The 23,656-nt window shown below is 43.0% G+C and overlaps 1 protein-coding gene across 1 annotated transcript in view; it reads right to left on the bottom strand.

Annotated features, from left to right (window-relative positions):
- gatad2b (GATA zinc finger domain containing 2B) overlaps positions 1-23,656 on the bottom strand; it is a 56,248-nt gene that overhangs the window by 6,828 nt on the left and 25,764 nt on the right. Inside the window, exons 2-8 of the mRNA XM_085791073.1 lie at positions 18,843-19,223; positions 12,999-13,128; positions 12,732-12,863; positions 9,798-9,926; positions 4,961-5,131; positions 2,794-3,163; positions 1,828-2,030 (exon numbers count right to left, since the gene is read on the bottom strand). Coding sequence (XP_085647199.1) covers positions 1,828-2,030; positions 2,794-3,163; positions 4,961-5,131; positions 9,798-9,926; positions 12,732-12,863; positions 12,999-13,128; positions 18,843-19,222 — 1,515 coding nt within the window. The 5' untranslated portion in view covers position 19,223. The remainder of the gene's footprint in view (positions 1-1,827; positions 2,031-2,793; positions 3,164-4,960; positions 5,132-9,797; positions 9,927-12,731; positions 12,864-12,998; positions 13,129-18,842; positions 19,224-23,656) is intronic.

Genomic DNA, 23,656 nt, shown 5'->3' with positions numbered 1-23,656 from the left:
CTGCATCTATGACAACAAGGGGCCGTATAGGTTGTGTGTAATCACGTGGTACAGGAACAGATGCAAGAGTCACTGGCAAAAACTGTAACTGCTATTTTCTCAGGTTTTAGAACGGAATAAGAGAGTAGGAGATCGTAATTCAAATGGCCACATCTCGAAAACCATCAAATGTATGACTCTGACTAGGGTGTCATTTTAAAGCTTATTTTCTAATCTTTCCATTGATACCAAAATCTCAACTTTGAAATTTGGGTCACTGTGACTCATTTTGATGGATCGGGTCACAAATATGTTTTTTAGAAACTGAAGTGTCTCGTCGGCTCCAGACTGCGGTCGGCCACTTCCTGTTTGCTTTAACGAGCCCTGACTCTGCAGTTTGTTTGTGTGTCTGCAGTTTGTTGGTCTCTCAGGGCCACCGTACAGCCGCGCTGCAGATGCTGACATAAACATGGAGACTGTGGTCAGAAAGAACCTCTAACGACCTGGGAGCTGCTCGCTGAGAGGAGGGGGGTGAGGGTGAGGAAGATGATGATGAGGATCTTTTTTTTATTTAGTTTTTTAAGGGACAGAGTGCGATGACATTAATCAGAAAAAATTAGCTCACAGCTAATTTCCATCTACAATGGTCAATGGAAAGAAAAGCTAAGTCATACATGATACAAAATTCAATAAAACATTTAAAAATTCCCAAGTTCCTATTTCAAAAGATTTAAAAAATAATTCCATAGATTGAATACATTAAGAGGTACTAAGATACATTTTTTAAGAGATTAACTGAGCAACAAGTGCAGGCAGCTTTGGTTATCCAGTAGCCATTGTTTATAAGATCACTTTAAAAAGTGTATTCTGCTTTTCAGGGTTTCAGGCAGCACAAAGCTGTACAATTTTTTTTTAAAGGGGGTGGGGCTGCATTGTATATTATCTTATGAGCCAGTCGAATATTACAAAATTTGATTAAGTTGTCAAAACTCAAAAACGTATATTTAGAGAGTATATTCCTGTCCAAAATCTTCAGGGCTTGCCCGTAGAGTGATCTTACAGGGTTTAATACAGTTTGGTTTGCCTGTGACCAAGATGATATGCAATATTGGATATAAGATAGAATCATCGCATCATATGTCTTGGCAGCATCCGTTGTCAACGAGTCTGATATGGTGGAAATCCGACGCATGTTTTTAATATGCTTTTTAAAGGTCAGATTGGAGTCTAAAATGACCCCTAGGTATTTGAACTCCTCAACGTTTTGTAAAGCTTGCCCACCTACATAAACGTTGGGATATACATTCATAGTTCTTTGTTTAGAGAAGAACACGGTTAGATCCTTTATTCATATTTTAATCCCATTGTTGGTTCTTAATTCTTGTGATGCACTTACATATTTTTGGGATAGATTTAGGGGTTGTGCAATAGTCCTATGTATTTTTCTATTGGTGCTGTATACTGCCCCATGCTTCAGAAATCAGGATGCCATGTCATAGTGTGGTTAGTGTTATTTATTGCTGTCATGTGTCCGTACTGTGATGCGGTTTTGTTTTGTACTGTGTTTTTTGTACGGCGACGCAGTCCCACAACGAGTTATAGTGCTCTTACCATGGTGAATTAATGAGGTGTATGTATGTGCTATGTTGTGAGATGTGTGCAATATGTGTTATGTTGTGAGATGTGTGCAATATGTGTTATGTTATGGGATATGTGCAATATGTTTTATGTTATGGGATATGTGCAATATGTTTTATGTTATGCCCCCAGGGGACAATAACGTAAAGTATATCTTATGTTATGTTATGTTATGTTAAGATGATGACTTTGACTGGACTGGACTCTGACCTGCTCCTGCTGCAGGGCCTTCACGAAGGCGTTCTTCAGCCTGTTGGTGTGCTCCGCCTTCAGAGCCTTCTTCTGATTGGACGTCATGCACTGCTCGCAGAGGATCCGCCCGCTCTTCTCCTGCTTCCAGTGAGGGGTGAAGTCGGTTCTGCACTGGGCGCAGAAGAACGGCTCCATGCGGGCCAGCGTCCCTCTGAGTTTACCTGCAGAGGAGGAGACACACGTCACACGTCTGAGACCACGCCCCCTTCCTCAGTTTGGCCTCACAGGTTAAAGGGATAGTTTAACATTTTTTGCAAATTCTCCTATCGCCATAGCAGTAGGTTCATTACCTTTAATTGTCGGCGCATGTTGTTTTGAGATCAGCGGGGCAGAGACGTGAGCTGCTCAGTGAACACAATGGAGGTGAACGGTCCCCTGTCCCTCATCAAACTCATCAAATACACAATCTAACAACTCCAAAACACTCTGGTGGACAAGTTGTGACCTGCACATTCACCACGCTATGAAATAATAATGTAACATTACGAGACAGAGTTGTTTTAGAGGTAAATGCGTAGCCAGAACTACATCCCAGACACGGCAGCTGGGTGGAGTGATTTCAAAACCACAAGTAGTTCCGAATATTTGCTTCATGTGTCGTAATGTTACATAATTATACATGATTATTTCATAGTGTGGTGAATTTGCAGGTCACAACTAGTCCACGGGAGAGTTTTGGAGTTGTTGGATTGTGTGTTTGATGATGGAAAGGCGACAGTACCGTTCACCTCCATTGTGTTCGCTGAGCAGCTCGCGTCTCTGCCCCGCTGATCTCAGAACAACATGCACCACAGTTAAAGGCAGTTAAATGCAATTAAAGGTAGTGAACCTACTGCTATGACTATAGGGATTATGGCAATGGGCGAGTTTGCCAAAAGTGCTGAACTATCCCTTTAAGACGATGCAGATGTGTCGCCTGCTTACCCTGACTGTCGAGCACGCTCTGCACCACCTCCTCCAGGCCGACCATGTAGATGAACTCGCTGTTGGCGGCCGAGGGCAGGAAGTGGAGGAGCGGGGCGGGCGGTTTGGGCGGAGGGATCTCCAGCAGCGTTTTCTCCAGCTGCTTCCTGAGCGCCAGCTTGGCCGCCGCCTGGCTGCTGGCCTGGTCGGCCATGGAGGTGACGCCTCCGCTGGCCGAGCCGGACATGGTGGACGGGCTGACGGCTGAAGACCCGCCCAGGCCGCCGGTCACCCCGCCCGCCCCCGCCGCCGCCGCCGCCTGCATGTGGGCCAGGTTCATGTACATGGCACTGGAGCCTGAGCGCTGGGACGCCGCCACCTGCTGGCTCGCCTGAGAGGAGACACACACACACATCGTTAACATGAAGCATTTTAAGGTTTCAACACTGACACACTTCACTCTGGTCATGTGACAGTTGTTCACATCTTTCACTTGAATTCAAACACTGGAGGATGTAACTTTAAAATACTTATAGTATCATCTAGTATAGGGATAGTATCATTTTTTTTAAGTGGGGTCTACAAATAGCCCCTAAGTACTTTAATTGCAGTAGAAGACTCTCTACACTCCTCCCGTTAGCAACACCAGCCCATAGCCCTGCCCAGAGATTTACAACATACAGTGTTGTGAACAGACCCAAAGAAACGGCCTATTTTCGTGGCCTAAAAGAGGTTTTACCTGGAAAAAAAACCACAGTTCCATTGTTTGCTATAATATAATTTTTTCCAGCCCTTCAAAGTGCAGGAAAAACGCAGTTTTTATTTGGACCTAACCAACTCACGTATCCCTCCGCCCAGGGTTAGCACCCGCCGATCAAAAACTGCGTATTTCCTGAACTTTGAAGGGCTGGAAAAAACTATATTATAGCGAACAATGGAACTGTGTATTTTTTTTCCAGGTAAAACCTCTTTTAGGCCACGAAAATAGGCCGTTTCTTTGGGTCTGTTCACAACACAGTATGTTGTAAATCTCTGGGCAGGGCTATGGGCTGGCTGTTTGTAGATCATACAACCCCACTTTAAAAAAATGCTACTATCCCTTTAAGTATTCAAAAAGGACATTTGTCTTTTTAACATGTTGTTGTATTGTTTTACATTTACAGAATCCACAGACTGTGAAAGATAAACTAATCATTAGGACATAATGGCATTTGAAAAAACAAAACAAAAAACAAAACAGAAACTACCACAACTTGTGTTTAAAGTTTAGTTTGAATTCACTGAAACGACAGGATCCTTTAGTCCTAAAGCTTCAGTGACAGACCTGAGATCAGATCGTGGCCTCAGGTGAAGAGATGTTTATCGTTCATCGTTAGGACACTGACAGGTTCAAACATGACTGACGTCTTGATCTTAATCCCGTCAGGAAGACTCAGTCTGGTCTCTCCCATTTTCAGAACAAAAGGAAATGTATTCTGTTGACTAACAGCTGCTCCAAATAAGAGTTCCTCATAGATAAGTAAGTATCTACATAAGTGTAGTGGTGTTAAAGTTGTGAGTTTAATTATATATGAGTAAAAATACTCATATAAGATACGATTAGAAGAAATACTGGAACAGTTCAGTACAGTACTCAATAAAGGTACTTGTTGTAGGTCTGAGTTTTTTTTTTTTCATAGGTTCACTCCATTCACATGTGAAGGTGATACGATCAGTGACGTCACGCTGCTGATATACAGGCGGCATCACGCTAAGACGTGCAGCGACGCACCAACAAAAGGTGAAAAAGAAAGAAAGAAAAGTGAACGCACACTGCTGCAACGTAAAGACTCATTTTTAGTAACTAAGAGGAATATTTAGTGCCTTATTTATTTATTTAATTCACATGTTTTTTTTGTATATTTTGTTACATACCGTACTCATTATTACTCAGTGTAATATTTGTACTGATGACTCTCTTTTTATATACATGCTGGATGTCTGTATTTTTCCAAATATTAATAAAGATTCTCATTAAAGGAAAAAGAAAATTGATAAATAATTATATTATAATTTATTTGGTTCCCTTGAGAACTGATTTTTCAGGTTATTTTTATTGGTCTGAACGCGCCGGCCGGTTCAAACTTGAACGACCGAGCCCTGCTGGAGTGAAACCTCTGTGTGTGTGTGTGTGTGTGTGAGCTCATACCTGCTGGTAGCTGACGGCGTTGGCCATGCTGCTGGAGCCGGAGCGGGACATCCCCGGCTTGGAGGAGACCCTCTGGCCCTGCAGCTGGGCCGGGTTGGGGGCGATGACCCGCTGGGACATGAGCATGGGCGGCAGGTTGGCGTTGGCTGCTGACCTGATGACTGTGTGACCCTGTGGAGACGAGGAGGAGAAAGAAAGAAAGAAAGAAGAGAGCGTGTGAGGGTTTTTACGACAGGAGGAGTGAAGGTGACACTTTCCTTTGACAAGGTTGTCGACCTGACAGTCTCACATCTACAAATGTTTGTGACGCCATCGTTTTATTTCACATTAAAAGCCAGTGTTCACATGATGACAGAAAATCAAATAACAACCAGGGGCGTGGCCAGAGTGAACAGAGCCACGGTGAACCTCACACAGTCACACCCTGTCCTGACATACAGCGATGCGACAGCGACACGAGCGAGCGAGGAAAAGTGACTGTCCAGCGATGTCGCCCAACCCTGAAAAAATTGCTCGCTCTGTCTCTATCTGGACGACATTTCGCGGCGGTGTCCCGCCCCTAAACGCTTCTTATTGGTTGAAAAGTACACACTGCTTTCTGTTGACAAGCTAGTTATCAGAGAGAGGAGAATATGAGAGGAATAAAATTAAAAAAACACTCAAAGATGTGAAAAACGGCAACCAGGAAATGCCAGGAATCTCAGAATAGCGCCGCAAGTTTGTGTACGTCCCTCGATAATTTGATTGGTTTGGATTCTGAACCAATAGAATATACTCGCGACAAAATGGTCACGCTGCATATCAGGACACCCTCGCACGAGTTTCCGTCGCCGTTTCGCCTTGCTGTATGTCAGGACGCAGTGTTACCTGTAACCAACCACAGCAGCTCACCTGAGTTTACTCCTACAGCTTTAACTCACCTCTACAACTCCATCTATTACACACACACACACACGCATTGAGGTCAGTGACGCCACCAACAAAACTCAACACTTCCTCATGTTTTACACAATAAAAGCCTGAACATGAAAGAACATGAAAACTCAGCAGGAAGTGGAGACTTTAGTTCACAGCGTCTCCCCAATTAAAACAGACTGTGTGTCCATGTTCGTACATAACAGCAAACTCTATGTTTTCTGCTCCGACTAACATCAGCCAGAGCTAAAACTCCCAAATCTGGTATCTTTGAATGTATTGAAGTCCACGATAAATCCCATTATATCCAGGCTTCATGAGTGCAAATGTTTTATTTTTAACAGATTTTGTAAATTCAACCGTTATGTCTACTATGTTTAATGTGACCATGTGTTGGAACTGTTCGTTTTTAACTACAGTATATGTGCTGCCCAGTCTCTCTTGCAAAAAAAAGGTTATATATAAAGGTTATAATAATAATAATAATAATGATAATAGTAATGATAACTCAGTTGAACATGTTGATATCTGTTTTAACTGAGCTGCTGCTGAACGTCTCACTTGTGTTTAGCTGCTGCAGGTTTGGACTCATTTTGTGTGTGTGTGAGGTTTTAGAGCCAAAAAAGAAGAAAAAAAAAAGTTTGTGGTTTGTTTTTGTTGCTGTCATGTTGTGTGTTGAGTTCAAATACTTCAGGATATTCAAGCTCCAGTTTATCAGGTCCACTGAGCTAAAACTAGCACAGAGGCTCTGACGGTACAAACTGAGTGTTGTGTGTTTCTCTTGTTTGATCAAACATTATTCAAACATTACTCAGCAGTGAGCCGTGACCTATGACCTCATCTAATAACATAACTAGTGCTGTTTATGAAAAGCTGAATGAAGGTGTGTGTGTGTGTGTGTGGGGGGGGGTTATCGCAGGGATGCTAATGTGGTAGCGTTAGCATTAGCCACAACGAGCTACCAGGTTGAGTGAACGTCCACGTTAAAGAGGAGTCAAGTCCTCAGAGCTGACAGCAGGGGGCAGAGCTTCCCCATCCACACAAAACAGGCTGCTCACACACACACACACACACACACACACACACACAGCTGAATATTTAATACCATCTCAACATGTAATGGAGGAGCAGAGCTACATGAAGAACAAAAGGCCGTTTCATCATCAGAGACCTTCCACTCGCACGTTCAATCTCCACTGAACCCGGAGTCGTCCTGCTCGTCTGCAGCAGCAGCAGCGTCTCAACCCGGGACTCGACCCTGGTCTCACCTGATCCTCAGCCCTCATCATCTTACTTCACCATAACACGCTTCATTTATATATTTAAATATATATATTTATTTATAGCACCTTTCCGAACAGAGTTACACAAGGAACAGGACGAGGAAACGTGACCAGACGAATGAAAATCACAATAAAGAGATTGTTAACAACCACATCAGTTAAAGACAAAGACTGAGCTGTGACTTCAGCTGTAGTTACTGTAAAAACAGTCAGTCAGTCAGTCAGTCAGTCAGTCGGTGTTGTGCCAGTTCACACACAAAAGGAGAACTATGCAAGTCTGGTCGCTTTTTACGTGTTTCACTAACCCTCCTCTCGGCCATGTGCATTTGTTTTCAACAAAGCCGACGAGAAATCAATCCATGGAGCGCTGGATAACGTTATTTATCCTATACGATGTTACGATGTGTATATTTGTGTAGTCTGTAATAAACAAGATATTACGGCTTACGGGGTGTTTAATTATGGTAAAAATGCAGCATAGTTGAGGTGAAAACCCTGCACAGCTCCTCTTTAAGAGGAACTAGTTCAGTTGTGTGAAAGTTCAGTTCACACGGGTGAAAATGAAACAGTTCACATCATTCATAGTTCTTTTTTTCCCCTTTTTTTAAAAATTTGAGCTGAGTCCACAGCTTCAAACATGAGCTCATTCATTTTTGTTTGTTACGTTTGTTTTTTAAATAAACAGGCTGCTGTTCTTTTCTTTTTCCAGTAGCTCCTCTTTCTACTTCCATCATCAGCATCAAATCACTGCCTCTCCTACATTAAATGAATTACTCCCACTGAGGAATCACAGACATGAGTTACACGCAAAAAGACGTGAAAGATTAGATGCAGTTGAGTTGTGTTGTGTATGGAAAGACCGGGCAGAACAATCTGGATAAAAACTTCACTTGTTTGATCATAAAACTGTAACAACCGCTGGTCTTCAGCAGGAATAACCGAGTCTGTGCTGCAGCAACATGCTACTGACGCTGGGCCGTGTCCATGGAGACGTCATGTGACACGTTCAAGTTCATCATGTGTGAACTGATTCGTTTCAGTTTGTTGTTTGCAAAAAAAAAAAAAGGAACAAGCTGATCGCTGGTTCGAACGATCTTTACTGCCCGTCATTCCCCGGTCTCTTTCCCTGCTCATGTCCTCTACACTGTCCTGTCTAATAAAAGCATAAAAATCCCCCAAAATAACTTTAATAATACATATTAAATGAGCACTGTTAACGCCACACCACTGTCAGTCAGTCAGTCGGGTCTTTGTGTCGTGGTCCGGACTAAAACGCTGCAGCGACGGGATCGAGTTCAGAGCGACGACCGGGACCAAGAGTCACATTCACCTCTGACCCACAAGTTAAATGAGTCAGAGAAAAGCAGAGTTCCTCTTCCTGCACCAGACTTCAACAGGGACTCTGTGTTCTGCTGTGATTTCCACCAGTTTGACAACGACGCGGCGTCAGACTGAACCGATTCATACAGGTGCATCTCAATAAATTAGAATATCACGGAAAAGTTTATCTAGTAATTCAATTCAAAAAGTGAAACTAATACATTTTATAGATCCATTACAAACAGAATGTAAGAACTGCATGTCTTTATTTATGTTATTTCTTTTAATTGTGATGATTATGGCTTACATTTAATGAAGACCTAATGGTGCATTCCAGGCAACCTGTAACTTTTTCCGACTGGTGAACTCGTACCAGTTCGATCTGGTACGAGCTCACGGGCTTAAAATTCAGTATCTCAAACAATTTGAAGATTGCAAAAGACCAATTAAAAAAAAGACATTTTTAACATGGAAATGTTGGACTTTTACAAGATATTCTAATTTATTGAGACGCACCTGTAAATAAAGACTCACTAATTTAAAAACACACACACATACACACATCACCTCCAGCGTTAACTCATGTTTAGGATCATTGTTACCATGGAATCAATTAGGCTCCTCCTAATCTGTGGTTGGCTTTCCAGTTTCTTCCCGAGCTAAACAAACAAGTGAGTGATGTGTGTATCAGTCTTACTCACATTTGGCAGATTAATGTAAATACTGTACTTTATAAACTGGGTATACATTCAGTGTCTGATGGTTAATCATGATAATAACTCAGATAAACATAATTTAATATCCGTTTCATCTGAGCTGCTCCTGAACGTCTCATCTGTGTTTAGCTGCTGCAAGTTTGGACTGGTTTTTTGTGTGTGTGCGAGTTTGTGCAAGTTTTTTGCAGTGATCTGCACCAGTTTGACAACGACACGTCAGACTGAACTCTGCTCATCAGTCTGATTATTGATCAGACAAACTGATACACATGAATAAAGATTCACTAATTAAAGGAACTAAAAACATTAGACACTTCAGCCCCAGGGTTAACTCAGGTCTAGGATCATCGTTACCATGGGATCAATGATGATTTCACTGTCCAGTAGCACTGAACAAAAAGAAAACAGGTGAACATGGCTCCTCCTAATTTGTGGTTGGCTTTGCTCACATTGTTATGGAGACAAAGAAGAATCGAAAAGTCTTTGTTTTTGTGAAACTGGCCCCTGAACGTCTGTATTTTAAAAGCGAGAAGAGGTCCAGACACACACACACACACACACACACACACACACACATATACACACACACACACACACACACACCTGTGCAGTGCGGAGGTTCTGGGGCTCCGGGTTGTGCAGGCCCGGCCTCACCGGCAGCTTCCCCAGGCCGGGAGAGCTGTGGATGGGAGGGGGCTGAACGGAGGAGGAGGCGTTCTGGACCACAGGGACCTGGACACGGACACGGACACAGTGACACGTTATCAACACAGACCGAGTGAAAAGTTCACATTTACAACTTCCCCCATAGTAACAGTGCAGGATCACACCAGCTGCACCTCAGTGTGTCCAGTTTAAACCCCTCGGTGGAGGCCGTGGTGCGAGTGTGAGCTGCTGCTGAGCTGAGGATAAATAGACTGGACCACAGACGCATGAACAAATAGTAAAACAACGATGTAAATCAATTAAAGGAGTCAATCTATGGAATAAATAAGAAATAGAAATGAAAATACAGTATGTAACACACTTAATAGATTCAAAAACCTATTGAGAAAAAATAGAAGTAATATAAAACTGAATTATGAACACCAGTAAACTGCCTACTGCATGTAACATTTCAAAATTTCTAAAATGAGCTGATGGAAACTGTAAATGTAAGAAGGGAAGGCATAAGCTGAAGCTTTTTTTTGTTTATTTATGTTTAAATTATATGTGTATTTAATGTTGTTTATCGATGTGTGCACTTGATTCTACAAGTAAAAAAGAAAATAAAAAAGACAGAAATAAACTCACTACACTAGACCAAATAATTAGGTTAATAATAATATAATAAACTTTATTTATAGAGCTCCGTCCTTAACAAAGTTACACAGAGCTCGTACAGATAAAATAGGACAAACAGCAAAAAATATTAAAATCCTGTATGACCCAATAATAAGAAGTTACAATCAGAAAAGCCAAACAGAACCATGTCAAATGTAAGAAAGGTGCACCAACTAGTTCTTAAAAATGACTTTTCATAAGTGAGTTTTTTTTTCAGCCTGACCTCAGATCAGATTTGCTCAGCCTCCATTCACAATTCTCTGTTCTTCTCCCCGTCTCCCAACGAGCTGACGTCAGGCGTTCAACAACCAATCAGATTTCACTACTCATCTCAACCAGCCAATCAAGTTGTCCTCGTCACACTCATCACACTCGCCACCTGCACCTCCGTCTTCACCACCACCACCTGTGTCTCTAGACTAGACTCCTTTTTGACGATGACATCACCACGGGGTGTAATTGTCAAAGAAATGAATCAGCAGTGTGTGTGTGTGTGTGTGTGTGTGTATGTGTGAGATTATAACTGTGTGTGTATATAACGTGTAAACACAGATGCGTCATTAAACATCAGTGATGCTGCAGCTGGTGAAGGTGGAGGCGATGTCGTTGATCACATATTAATAAATCAGACGTTCCAACATCTTTGAAGTTTTTCAAAGAAAGTAAATGTTCTTCACTATGATCAGGTTGAGACGCTGTGTGTAATGAGTGTGTGTGTGTGTGTGCGTGCGTGTGTTAGGAATGTAACGATATGTAAAATTTGACACCTCGATTATAGTGACCAAATTATCACAGTTATTGATATAATTGCGATATTCCTAAATGCAACACAGTTTATTTATCAGGAAACGTTCCTTCAGTTCAAGTTTAAATTAAAGCAGAAGTAGGCGATCCGGTCGTTTTGGCTAATGCTGCGTTCCAGGCAGGCTTTTGAAACCGTAAATTACAGCTTCAAGTCACAATTTACGACTTTGTAGCGTTCCAGGCAACCCACTCGTGTTTCTCCGACCTGTTTTACCTGTGAAAGTCACTATAACGGCCACTCCTAACTTCCGACCGGTGAACTCGTACCAGATCGAACTGGTACGACTTCACAGGCCGGAAAAACACGAGTTACGAGTTGCCTTTAACGCACCATAACAGTCCTCGTCCCTACGTCACCACATTCACGGCGTCCCTTGGCTGCACACACAGCCCTGCATGCCGTTCTCTCTCCTCATTGGATAAAAACTGTAGGATACGATAAATGTTTTCTCCTCGGCTCAGAGCAGAGCAGAGTGACTGACAGACCCGTGTTTCGGTCCAAACACTCTATGTAAGTGATTGCTGTCGGAAGATATAACTATTTAAGACTTATATTAACACAAATATATCACTTACTTCTGCTTAAACACTCAAACTGCCTTTAAAACTGAAAACATCAATAAAACATTAAAAATACAATTTCTAAAGATGCAGACATGTAATAACTAGTCGTCAATATGGGCTCCTATCTCGTCTTATCAATTTACCATAACATATAATAAATAAAAATGCATAAATAACAGATATTGGGTAAATGAAACCCCACCAGTCCTGCCCTGTTTTCAAAGAGTTTTGGTTACACTACTACTTTTTTTTCCTTCTTTTTTTCCCACTTATTTATTTATTCAGTCTTCTCTTTCTCTCTTTAGTTAATACTGACTACTGTATTCTCTCTCCCGGTCCAAATATCTCCCGCAAGAAATCACACGCACACAAACGCACGTGCAAAAATCTAAGTCCACCATTTTTTGTTTTGTGTCTTCTTTTTTCTCCGTTTGCCTATTTTGTGTCTTGTTTGTTGATCAGCTACGTTGCACCCTTGTGTTATTTGATTATGTGTCTTCTCTCTGTGTTGCACTATTCAAATAAATAAAAAAATAAAAAAATTGCTGACATATTGGTAAAAAAATAAAAAATCAATAACCATAATCAATGTACGTTCTTTCAAGTGTTCATCTCAATTAGCGATCACGTTAAATGTATTAGTGTATTGTGTAATTAGTGTAGGGAGCTGATGGTGTGTGAGCTCAGTTTTACAGTGGATGCAACTATCCACCGAGATAATGCCGTTAATTTACACACACACACGGTTTTGCTACTGTGTAAAAATTACCGTAACACCGGTGATCGTTACATCCCTAGTGTGTGTGTGTGTGTGTGTGTGTGTGACCATCAGTGAGCCGCTCTCACCTTCTGCACCACGTTCTCCTTCTGCATCTGGCTCTGTCTGAGCTTCTTCAGCAGCACCAGACGAGCCTCCTCCAGACGCAGCTCCTCCCTCAGAGCTTTGATCATCTGCTGCCGCTCCTCGCCCGTCTTCCCCTGTAACACACACACACACACACACACACACACACACACAGGGTGTATCTTATTAGCTGTAATTCCACCTTAGAATAACAAAGAAAAAAGCCGTGTGTTGTGTCGTTGTCGTCTCCTTGGAGCTGCTGCTTCTACCTTGAACATGTCCAGGTTGGCCTGGTGCAGACGCTCCTCGGGGCGAGGCGTGGTTCTGGGACTGGAGGCCTCGTTGTCTGACAGGATGATGACGTCCGGTGACGGAGTTCGTCTGTCATGCTCCGATTCACTTCACAGAAAAAACACAAACAAACACGTTAAATGTCTGTGCAAATTCTCATTTGTCCAGGTCTTAGTGTTTGTCTTTGAGGACGAGTGAACTTGTAGTGAGAGTTTGTGATCGTCACTATGTACACACCCGGGACACATCAGGGCCCATGGAGGAGCTGGGAGTCGAACCGACACCCCAAACTTCCTGAAACCTCTCAAAGCCGCAGTGATACAGTGAAAACTCACTTCCTCTCAAGTCAAATGAACGATAGCGCACGTTCTCATTAGTGTTGCACCGATACCGATACTAGTATCGGTAGGGGGCCCGATACCGCACTAAAATGCTGGCATCGGTATTGACGAGTAAAACAAATGACGCACCGATGCCATTTACTGATATGAACGCTGCGCCTTGTGTCTTCTCTCGCCCGACACTCACTGCTGTGTGATCACACGTGTTCAGTGCATGCCAAGCCAAGCAAGGAAGTAAACAATTCAATTAATTGCAGTTAATCCTTTTCAAGGAGTTTTTTGTGAAATGTAAACAAGCAAAGCGACATAAAGTAGCGGGATCTCTATTTAAATGTGTGCGCACCGCACTGAGCAGCGCACTGAGCACACACAGGGGAGAGAGGAGGTGAGAAGAGACAACAACACTGTTACCTGCTGTATACTGGCCTCAGGCTGAACCATCGCTAACACACAGAGACCAGTGTGTAACGAGTCAAAAAGCCACCGTCACTGAGCTGCCAAACCGACGCGGGTCCGGTGTGTTTATCAAAGCTTGTTCGCCGTGCTGAGGCACCGGGTCGATTTGAGCTGCATTCAGGCTGCAGTGACGGCGGCTTTTTCACTCGTTACACACTGGTCTGTGGCCAGTAGCCTATACAGCAGGTAACAGTGTTGTCTCTTTTCACCTCCTCTCTCCGTGTGCGGTGCACACACATGTAAATAGAGATCCCGCTACGTTATGTCGGCGCGGTCGCTACCGGAGCTTAATTAAAAAAAAATTTTTTTTTAAAAAAGCGCTCGTTGCGGTGCAGCTGAGAGCAGCGGAGTTTCCTCTGCTGCAGCTGATCAGCTGACATGTGGTCAAGACGAAGCTACAGAGTAGACCTGTCACTGTCACAGGTGTCTCTCATCTCATCTCATTATTATAGGACTTCAACCTCAGCGCTCTGTCTTCAGACCTGTCCCTGAACATCACACATGGACAACATGGACCTGCCTGTGTGATTGGTTACTGAGTTTATTAATGTTTACATCAGGCTGCGTTCAACCAATCAGTTTATGCTACTGTTATTTATGTATATACAGTAATCATTAGTGTAGTGGCAGGAAAGACCATTTCATGTATCAAATCTATTGTGTTGGTCAAGTCAGAGGAAAAATGTTTGGGGTGTGTTTACTGTTCCTAAATGTAAAAATGCGTTACATTGGACCTTCAACATTATTTAAAGGTTAAATAACGTGTTACTTAAACATTTTTACCAGGTAGGCAATAAAAAAGTTCTACTGGATTATAGTATTAGAAGAAAAACAGCTCTTATATATATTTTTTTCCAAACTGTGTGGTATCGGAACGGTATCGGTATCGGCAGATACTGCACAGCCGGGAATCGGAATCGGTATCGGGGGCCAAAAAATGGTATCGGTGCAACACTAGTTCTCATACACATTGATCACCAGTAAAACTGTTGCCATGAAAGAAAGAAACTCGTCACTTCCTGTGAGGTTTGTTTTCACATTAAAAAAAAAGATCTTTTAAATGTGGGCTTTTAATCTGAAAATCACGAGACGACCTTCATGTTTTCCACTCTGTTTTTTAACAGATGGGTGGACATATAATCTGAAAGGGGAATTGAATTTTAAGAGAATTAATGTCAGAACAGTCTGTGGGGTGAAGCTGTGGAGTGGTCTGGAGAAGGAGCTCAATAAATAGCACAAATATAAAACTGTTTAAAAGATTTAATATAAAAACATGTTTCTAAAAAAGCATAAGGATGAGGAAAAGTAGGTTGGAGAGTGGAATATTATTTTGACTACATAGGGAAAACTGAGAGTGAGTCTGTTGACTTTGTATACAGTTTATTTTGATTTGGAGTGATGGAGTAGTGAATAATGGGTGGGAACTGAAAAGCTCCTCCTGCTCCTTTTCAAGCATACGTTGTTTAGTGATATGAATATTGGTCTTGTTTTTTGGGACACTATAACACGTGTTACTTATTTTATATTTCATTTCTATTTTCTTTTTCTTTAAAGGGACAACGAGGAGAGAGGAAAGCCTCCGCGCGCACGGTGAAATTCTTGGACCGGCGCAAGACGGACGAAAGCGAAAAAAATGTTTTCAAATCAAGAATGAAAGTCGGAGGTTTGAAGACGATCAGATACCGTCGTAGTTCCGACCATAAACGGTGATTCGGCAGCGTTATTCCCATGACCCGCCGGGCAGCGTCCGCGAAACCAAAAGTAGGAAGTGCTGGGCGAGCCGACCACTACATAATAATAACAAAATAACGATAAAGACAAAATGATACATTTATCGAAAATGGAGCCATTAGCAAGTGTTGGCAACGTAGATTCATCCACATTAATATGAGACTTTTTTATAACCAAATACAAACTCCGTGTTGTCCCTTTAATATGTTCGAAATAAAGAATAATCAATCAAAAAACTGTTAGTAACAAGGGACAAAGTGAGTGAATGAATCTGTCAGTGTAATAATCAAACGCAGGGTCACTGACAGACGTAAAGACCTGGTCCTGGTCCAGTGGACGCTTCAGGTCCGTGTCTCTTTGCTTCGCTGTGCAGAGGCAGCAGCGGAGCGGCGGCTGCAGCTCCACACAGCTGAGTTGTGTGTCGCCAGGTGTGATGATAACTGACCAACAGCTGGAGGAGCCGTCTGTGCGAGGCCAACGTCAGCTCCTACCGACAGCTACAGACTGCCGCCGGCCGCCGTCGGGTGCAGAAACCAGATGAGTCTGTAACCGCGTTGCCGTGGTGGGTGTGTGATACGACGTAGACCAGCAGGCCCGCGGTGGCATTTACACCGGGAACACGCTGGCCTGTGGTGTGTGTGTGTGTGTGTGTGTGTGTGTGTGTGTGTGTGTGTGTGTGGACACCAGGCTCTCTGCTGCTGCAGCTTTGTCTCTGCACTGGAATCAGTTCAGTGACAGGAAACATCAGCAGAGCGCCACCGTCTCCACATGAGGATGCTGCAGTGTGAAGCTGAGACACAGACGAGCACAGGCACGTCTCAGTAAATGACAATACAGCTGTCAGGTCGGCATCTTCCCCCCGATGGTGCCGCTACCGAACCAGACCAAGAGAAGAAGAAGGAAGAAGAAACCTTTGCAGGTGTTTTGAGGTAATAAGCCTATTAGAGTGTGACACCATTAGGCTACAATAATTCACATTTTTTGAGATTCTGAATTTTGGGGTTTTCTTTACGACGCTTAATCACAGCCTCGGTCCGCTCGCTAAATATAAATGACAGTTCCCCTTGAAACTAATGCAGGATTTTAAGGTTAGGTTAGGGTCACTTATTGCGTCCAACTTTGCAAGATCTCTTAAAGGGATAGTTCACCCAAAATTCAAATTTCACTCATTATCTACTCACCCTCATGTCGACTAAGGGCTGGGAGAATTTTCAGAGTCCTCCGTGGCTTCACAGAGTTACGGTGGGGTCCACGCAGCAGTATTTGTCCAAAAATTAAATAAGTCTATATTTTAAGCTTGTTTGTAGCAGTGTCTCAGTTCACTGCTCTTCCTGTGTCCAGCGGAACAATTTCTCATGTCGGGGCTTCAATACAAGAGGGACATTACAGACGAGCAGTATGGAGGTATTTGGATGTTTTTTTAGTGTGTCTTTTTGAACGAAGAAAAGTGAGCACCATTCACAACCATTATATGGACAAATACTGCTGCGCGGACTCCCCCGCAACTCAGAGAAGGCACGGAGGACTCTGAAACTTCTCCCACCCCTTAGTCGACATGAGGGTGAGTAGATAATGAGTGAAATTTGAATTTCGGGTGAACTATCCCTTTAATCTCTTGTTTATGACAGATTAAACTACACAAATATACACGTTGTAACATCGTATACGATATATAACGTTATCTACCGCTCTATTGATTGATTTCTCGCCGGCTTCGTTGTAAACAAATGCACATGGCTGAGAGGAGGGTCAGCAAAACAGCGGGAAAGCAACCGGACTTGCATAGTTCCTCTGAGGGAAATTGTGTTACCAAATTATGTAAGGCGTAATCATCACAATTAAAAGAAATATGTGTGTAATGAATCTATATAATATGTGAGTATTAAATAAAATGAACTTTTCCATGATTTACTGAGATGCACATGTAAAGTGGGATGTCTCAGGTGTATGTAAAGAGCTACAGATGTACAGAGCTGGATGGTGCAGTGCGTCTGCTCTGACATGTACATGTGCATTAAAATTAAAACCACGATGCTGCACGGTTGTCATGACCTCACACTCATTCATATTCTAGATATTTCCAACATCACAGAGAGAGAACAGGTCAGAGTTAAAAAGAGATCTAAAGTAAAAAGTTAAATGAAGGACAAAACACTGCAAACTGAGTCATAGCCTAATATCATATCATATCATATTATAAGAAATGGTTACCTTTCACATTTGAACCAAATGAACATTTGAACATTTACTTCTCAACAACATCACAACTCCTCAGCCTTCAAGAGTATTTATGTTTTAGGGATGGGAAATTATTTTCGAATAATCAAATAGTCATTCAATTAAAAAATAAAAAATAAAAAATAAAATAGTTTATGAGACTATCATCTTGTCTGAAAATATGTAAACGTTCCCTTTTTACAGTCACAGAAGGAGAAACGTGGAGAGACTCATCTACAGCCATCAGAAAGTTCTGTGTGAAACTCTGTCAAATAAAAAACAAATGAAACTGAGGAGCAGCGCAAACTCTGCAAGGTGCGGACTGTGATGAGAAGCTACCGGAGAATATTCACTATTGACGAGACTTCGTCATCGTTTAGATGTGCTCTCATTCTGTGACGAAGACTTCATTGAACGGTACTGCAGTGATGAGAAGCGGTGCCGTTACAGTATTCTCCGGTATCGATTCTCATAACAGTCAGTGATTTCATGATTTTTTAAACGATGGGCGGCTGTTTTTCAGTCGGTGATTTAAAACAACAAGCTTCTCATTTCACAAGAAGAGAGAGAGACAGAGAGTATCTACTTGCTGACACACACGACGCGTTGGTGTGTTCAGTTACCAAAATGTGGTACCGTTTGGCTGGGAATTCAGTCGGTACCAATAAAAGTACCCATCCCAATATTACATTATTTGTATTATATTACATTATATGATATTAAATTAAATGATATTATATAATTTTACATTACATTATATGATATTAAATTAAATTATATTATATAATTTTACATTACATTATATGATATTAAATTATATTGTATTATATTGTATTACATTATACTATATTATATTACATTACATTACATTATATTGTATTATATTATATTATATCATATTATATCATATTATATTATATGTAGTCCTGTAACAGTGACAGCAGGTGAAGCTGTGGTTCACTGGGAGCTGTAGTTCACCAGTTCGTCTCCTTCTCGCCGTCGCCTCTCTGTGGGACGGGCTTGGACACGAACAGCGCCGTCCCTTTAACCCACATGAATAAAACACTTTGTTCTCACCATCTCCTCCCGGCGCTCATGTCCACCGGCTCATCCAGCATGTTCTCCTTCCCGTTCTTACTGGGCCCGACGTGGCCGCTGTGGCCCCCCAGCCGCAGGCTCCCGTTCAGCTTCTCCTCGTAGGCGGCGCCCATGAGGCTCTGGTGGTGGAGGGAGCTGGCGCCGGGGCCCTTCCCGTCCCCCAGGGGCCCCGCGACCTCCAGGGCCGCGAGGTCGGCCAGGTCCTTGCGTTTGAGCAGCGCCAGCATCTTGAGGCGCTCCATGGCCTCGTGGCCCTCCATCTTGAGGCGTTTGGCCAGCGCCTCCTCTCGCTCACTGGGTGACTCCAGGCCTCGCTTCAGCAGGTTGAGCCTCAGCGCCTCCTCGGACATCCGCTCCATCCTGGAGGAGGAAGAGGAAGAGGAGGATACCAGAGTTAGCAGAGCTGTTCGGACATTGATCAGCTACACTCATCCACGGGTTTAAAACTGCCACACATCACGCATGACCACGCATGACCACCAGCTTTTCTCACCCCCACCCACTGTGGACATTCACATCGACAAGAAACACTTTGGATGCATCATACTAAACTACTGTTTACAACCTGGACATCCACTGTTTCTTAAAGCTACAGTACACAATATACAGTATCTCTGCTCCAGTACGACCTCCATGTCCATTGTTGTCATCTTCTTTAAAGGGATAGTTCAACATTTAGGCAAATTTCTCCTATTGCCATAATCCCTACAGTCATAGCAGTAGGTTCATTCCCTTTAGAACACGGCTCTCTTGAATACTCGATTCTGATTGGTCAATCACCAATATTCTGCGGTGTTTATTTCTCGATAGACCACCGCTGAGCGGACCGTTGCTAGGGACTCCATAGCAACGGCCGACTCTGCATGTCCGGTCACGGCCGCTGTTTTGCTGAGCTTCCTCCCGTTCGTGCATTTGAAGCCTTTGATAATCAAACAGTGGATCGATGGATTACCATACACGTTACGTGTATTTTGTGTAGTCCTATCTGTCATAAACAAGAGATTATGGGGTGCGTTTGTGTCGCGGAGCTACAGAGAGGAGAGGAGCTGTGACACGGTCAGAGGTTCTGATGCAAGTTTACTTTTCAGCCACGATGTGGAAATAAGGAGCCTCCACTCTCCCTGTAACAGGTTACAAGTCGTTTATCTAACATCACTATTAGTCCGAAGCTATTTAATGACGGTAAAAATGAAACATAAAGTAAATATCCTGCATACTTTCTCTTTTCTGTGCTGCGCTGGTCAGAGCGGCGTCCCGAGCAACGGTCTAATTTTACATGAATAAAATCTCTTTTTATCATTATTTTGTGTTACATTATTGAATGATTTAGTTGTAGGCCGTGTTCTAAGCGGGATAATGTATAGTTGGTCGGTTGTTATGGAGAAATAAACCCCGACAGGTTGTATGGAACCCCTCCGCTTCGCGTCGGGGTTCCATACAACCTGTCGGGGTTTATTTCTCCATAACAACCTCCGAACTATACATTATCCCTTACTTAATCATCAGTGCATGTTGTTTTGAGATCAGCGGGGCAGAGACGTGAGCTGCTCAGTGAACACAATGGAGGTGAACGGTACAGGTCTCCTGTCCCTCATCAAACTCATCAAATTCACAATCCAACAACTCCAAAACGCTCTGGTGGACAAGTTGTGACCTGCACATTCACCACGTTATGATATAATGATGTAACATTACAAGACAGAGTAGTTTTCAAGGCAAATGCAGCCGAACTACATTCCAGACACGGCTGCTGGGCGGAGTGATTTCAAAAGCACAAGTAGTTCAGAGTATTTGCTTCATGTGTTATAATATTATATATTTCATAGCGTGGTGAATGTCAAATCTCAAAACAGCATGCACCGACAATTAACGGTAATGAACCTACTGCTATGACTACAGGGATTATGGAAATTGGGGAATTTGCCAAAATGTTAAACTATCCCTTTAACGTAACGTTTCTAATTTTTTCTACTAATCTTAAAATGACCAAACTACAAAATTAGGACAGGACAACCAAACATCAGATAAATATGTGTCATGTGGAAACACCGCAAGAAATTCCAATAAATGATATTTTACCAAAAACACACTTATTGAACATCATGTAATGAGGAGAAATCTTTGAGACTCTGTGGAGTTGGACCGCGCAACAGTGTGTGACGAGGCAGCGTTACACTGTATACACACCACAAACACCTGGGCAAAATTATATACAGTATATATATTATATATTCGATATGTAATCAGTGTGACCCCAGTGACCCGAGGATCAGCGCAGTGACACGGGAGGATGACAGCGTGTACGAGCAGCTGATGGCTCATTCAGATGGAAGTGGGTTAAACATGGCGGCTAAGAATAGCCCGGTCTCTGTGCTGAGGACAAATACATTTGAGAGATGTTTGATGTCTCCGTATGTGTGTGTGTGTGTGTGATTCATACCAGCAAGGAAGGCTTTTGTAAGGATGACAACAACAAGCCAAGTCTTATGAGCACATTAGCTCAGTCATGTGACCGGCTTCGGCACGGATCAGCCGACCAATCAGGACGCCGCAGCTGAGACGAGGACGTGACAAAGCAGAGTCAGTGTGTGGACTCGCTCTGTGTGGAGCCTCTGTCCCGACACTGCCCCCACCCCCCCCCACACCCCCTCCCCGCACCTCCTCTTTAAAGTCTCAGTGCAGATGTGAGAGGGAGAGTGACGCCTCTCACTCCGTCCACCGCGCTGACGGAGAAACTGTACAACAGCAGATCTACACACTGATCGATACTACAGAGGAGGAGAGGAGGACAGGAAGTCCACTGCAGCGAACGGCTCAGTTCCCAGCGAAGAGTCGTGACCACAGGAGCCTTTTCTACTGCTGACGTGTGAATGTGCACACACACACACACACACACACACACACACACAAACACACACTCACATATATAATTAAAGATACTGAGTGTGACTTCACCACTTGCAGTGCACCGTAGTGTTATAAAGGAATCCTCACTTTCACCAGCATCAGTTTTGAGCCTGGACCGCACACACACACACACACACACACACAAACACACACTCACTCCCCCTCCTGACACACTGCCAGCGTCTGATTGGCTGTTGATGACAAAGAAAACAACAGCCATGTTGTCTTCGCTGTTTGTCCCGTCGTCAGCCTGCAGCTCAGTCATCTGCAGCGTGAACTCTGCGACCCGCGGTCACAAGGTGAGAACGTGTGTCTCGACTCAAAAACCAAAAAAACAACAAAAAAACGAGGCAGCGTTCGTCACGTGTCTTTGTCAGGAAAACCTGCGTCTCAGTCGAGCTTTTTAACCATGATGCGGACCGGGGACTGTCTGAGGGACAGACCTGGACTGTACCGGACCAGATCTTTCCTCCAGCTGCAGCCGGACTCACAGCATCGGTGTTTCTCCGCTCTGTGAACAGTTACGACTCAAATCGTCCAATCCACAGGTGACACATAAACAGTGGCGACCGGACCGGAGACACAGTGAGGACGTCTGTCCTCTGGGGTCTCAGCGCTACGACGTACAAGCTGCAATAGATGGGTTTGGTAGCTGGCTCTGTGTTTGTACGTGCAGGAGCGTGGTGATACAACACAGCTCCTGGAAGGTGGTGGTGATGGGATTTATAGCGAAAACGCCGGAGATTCACCCCAAGCGATCTTTTTCTAGTTCATTTGGGATAAAATCTCCGTCAACGCCGCACCGTTTCAGGACAGAAACACCAAAAACAGAGAAGAAGAGGAAAGCTCCCCGAACTTGAAACATTATAAGTGGATTAAATGTTGACGGGGAGTCGAGTTAGAAGAGAAATCAATGAGATGGACGATATTTAAGACCGAACGGCGATAAAAGAGAAAAAGAAAGTGGGAACATGGACAGATTGCTAAGACAGTAACTCCTATATGTGTTTACCTATATAAACTTTTGATTTTAAAGGAAAAATAATCAATAAAAACTAAAATGACAAAAAAAAAGAAGGGGAATTTGTGGGGGATTGTTTAACTCAGGCCCTCAGGTTTGATGCTGCATGTCATTCTCCCTGTCTCTCTACAGCTGTCCTATCAATTAAATATTAAAAAAATATACTTGAAAAAAAGGAAGAGGAATTTGTAAACAGTATAATTAACAAAATACATCCAACATAACGCTGTTTTTCGAGCTGAACAAAAGGAAACACCATCAGTCGGAGGCTGAAAAACAACACAAAACCACCGTCACCACCTCCAAATATTGATAAAATATCAATATCAGCTTCAAAGAATCAATACAGTATCACATCATAAGAGATTATAATATTTTAGCGCATCAGTTTTCTCTTACAACCTCTAATTATCACCTGTGCTGATGTTTTTTTTTGCGTGACCCCGGCGTCATCGTTACGGTAACAACGTGATGTCCAGACGCCATGAGGACAAACTTCCTGTCCAGGTGTGGTGTGATTTTATTATTACAATGTGGTGCGTTCACTGACTGACTGGACACACTGGGACCACTCCCTGCACTCTCATCCACACCGTCAGCAGCAGCCTCAAGGCCTTCTGGGAAAAAAACAACAACTCCTCGAGACTTAATGCATCTGTTTGAATAGTTGATTGGTTCCTGCTCCTGTTGCCTGGTTATTTACTGCACCTGAACTGTGTGCGGGGAAGTATAAAAATAAACGGTAACCCTTCAGTTTACAGGCCGTTAATTACGTGGTAATGTCAAGAAATAACCTAGAAATAACAGTCAATTTCATAGTAATGTGATGTTTTTCATAAAGGCAAAAGATTACGCATACTTTTCA

This window comes from Trachurus japonicus, chromosome 11 (assembly GCF_045865225.1).
Source record: "Trachurus japonicus isolate A0001 chromosome 11, Traja_1.0".
Taxonomy (NCBI): Eukaryota; Metazoa; Chordata; class Actinopteri; order Carangiformes; family Carangidae; genus Trachurus; species Trachurus japonicus.
Note: the sequence above shows the minus strand (reverse complement) of the source record. Positions and strands in the feature narration are given on the sequence as shown.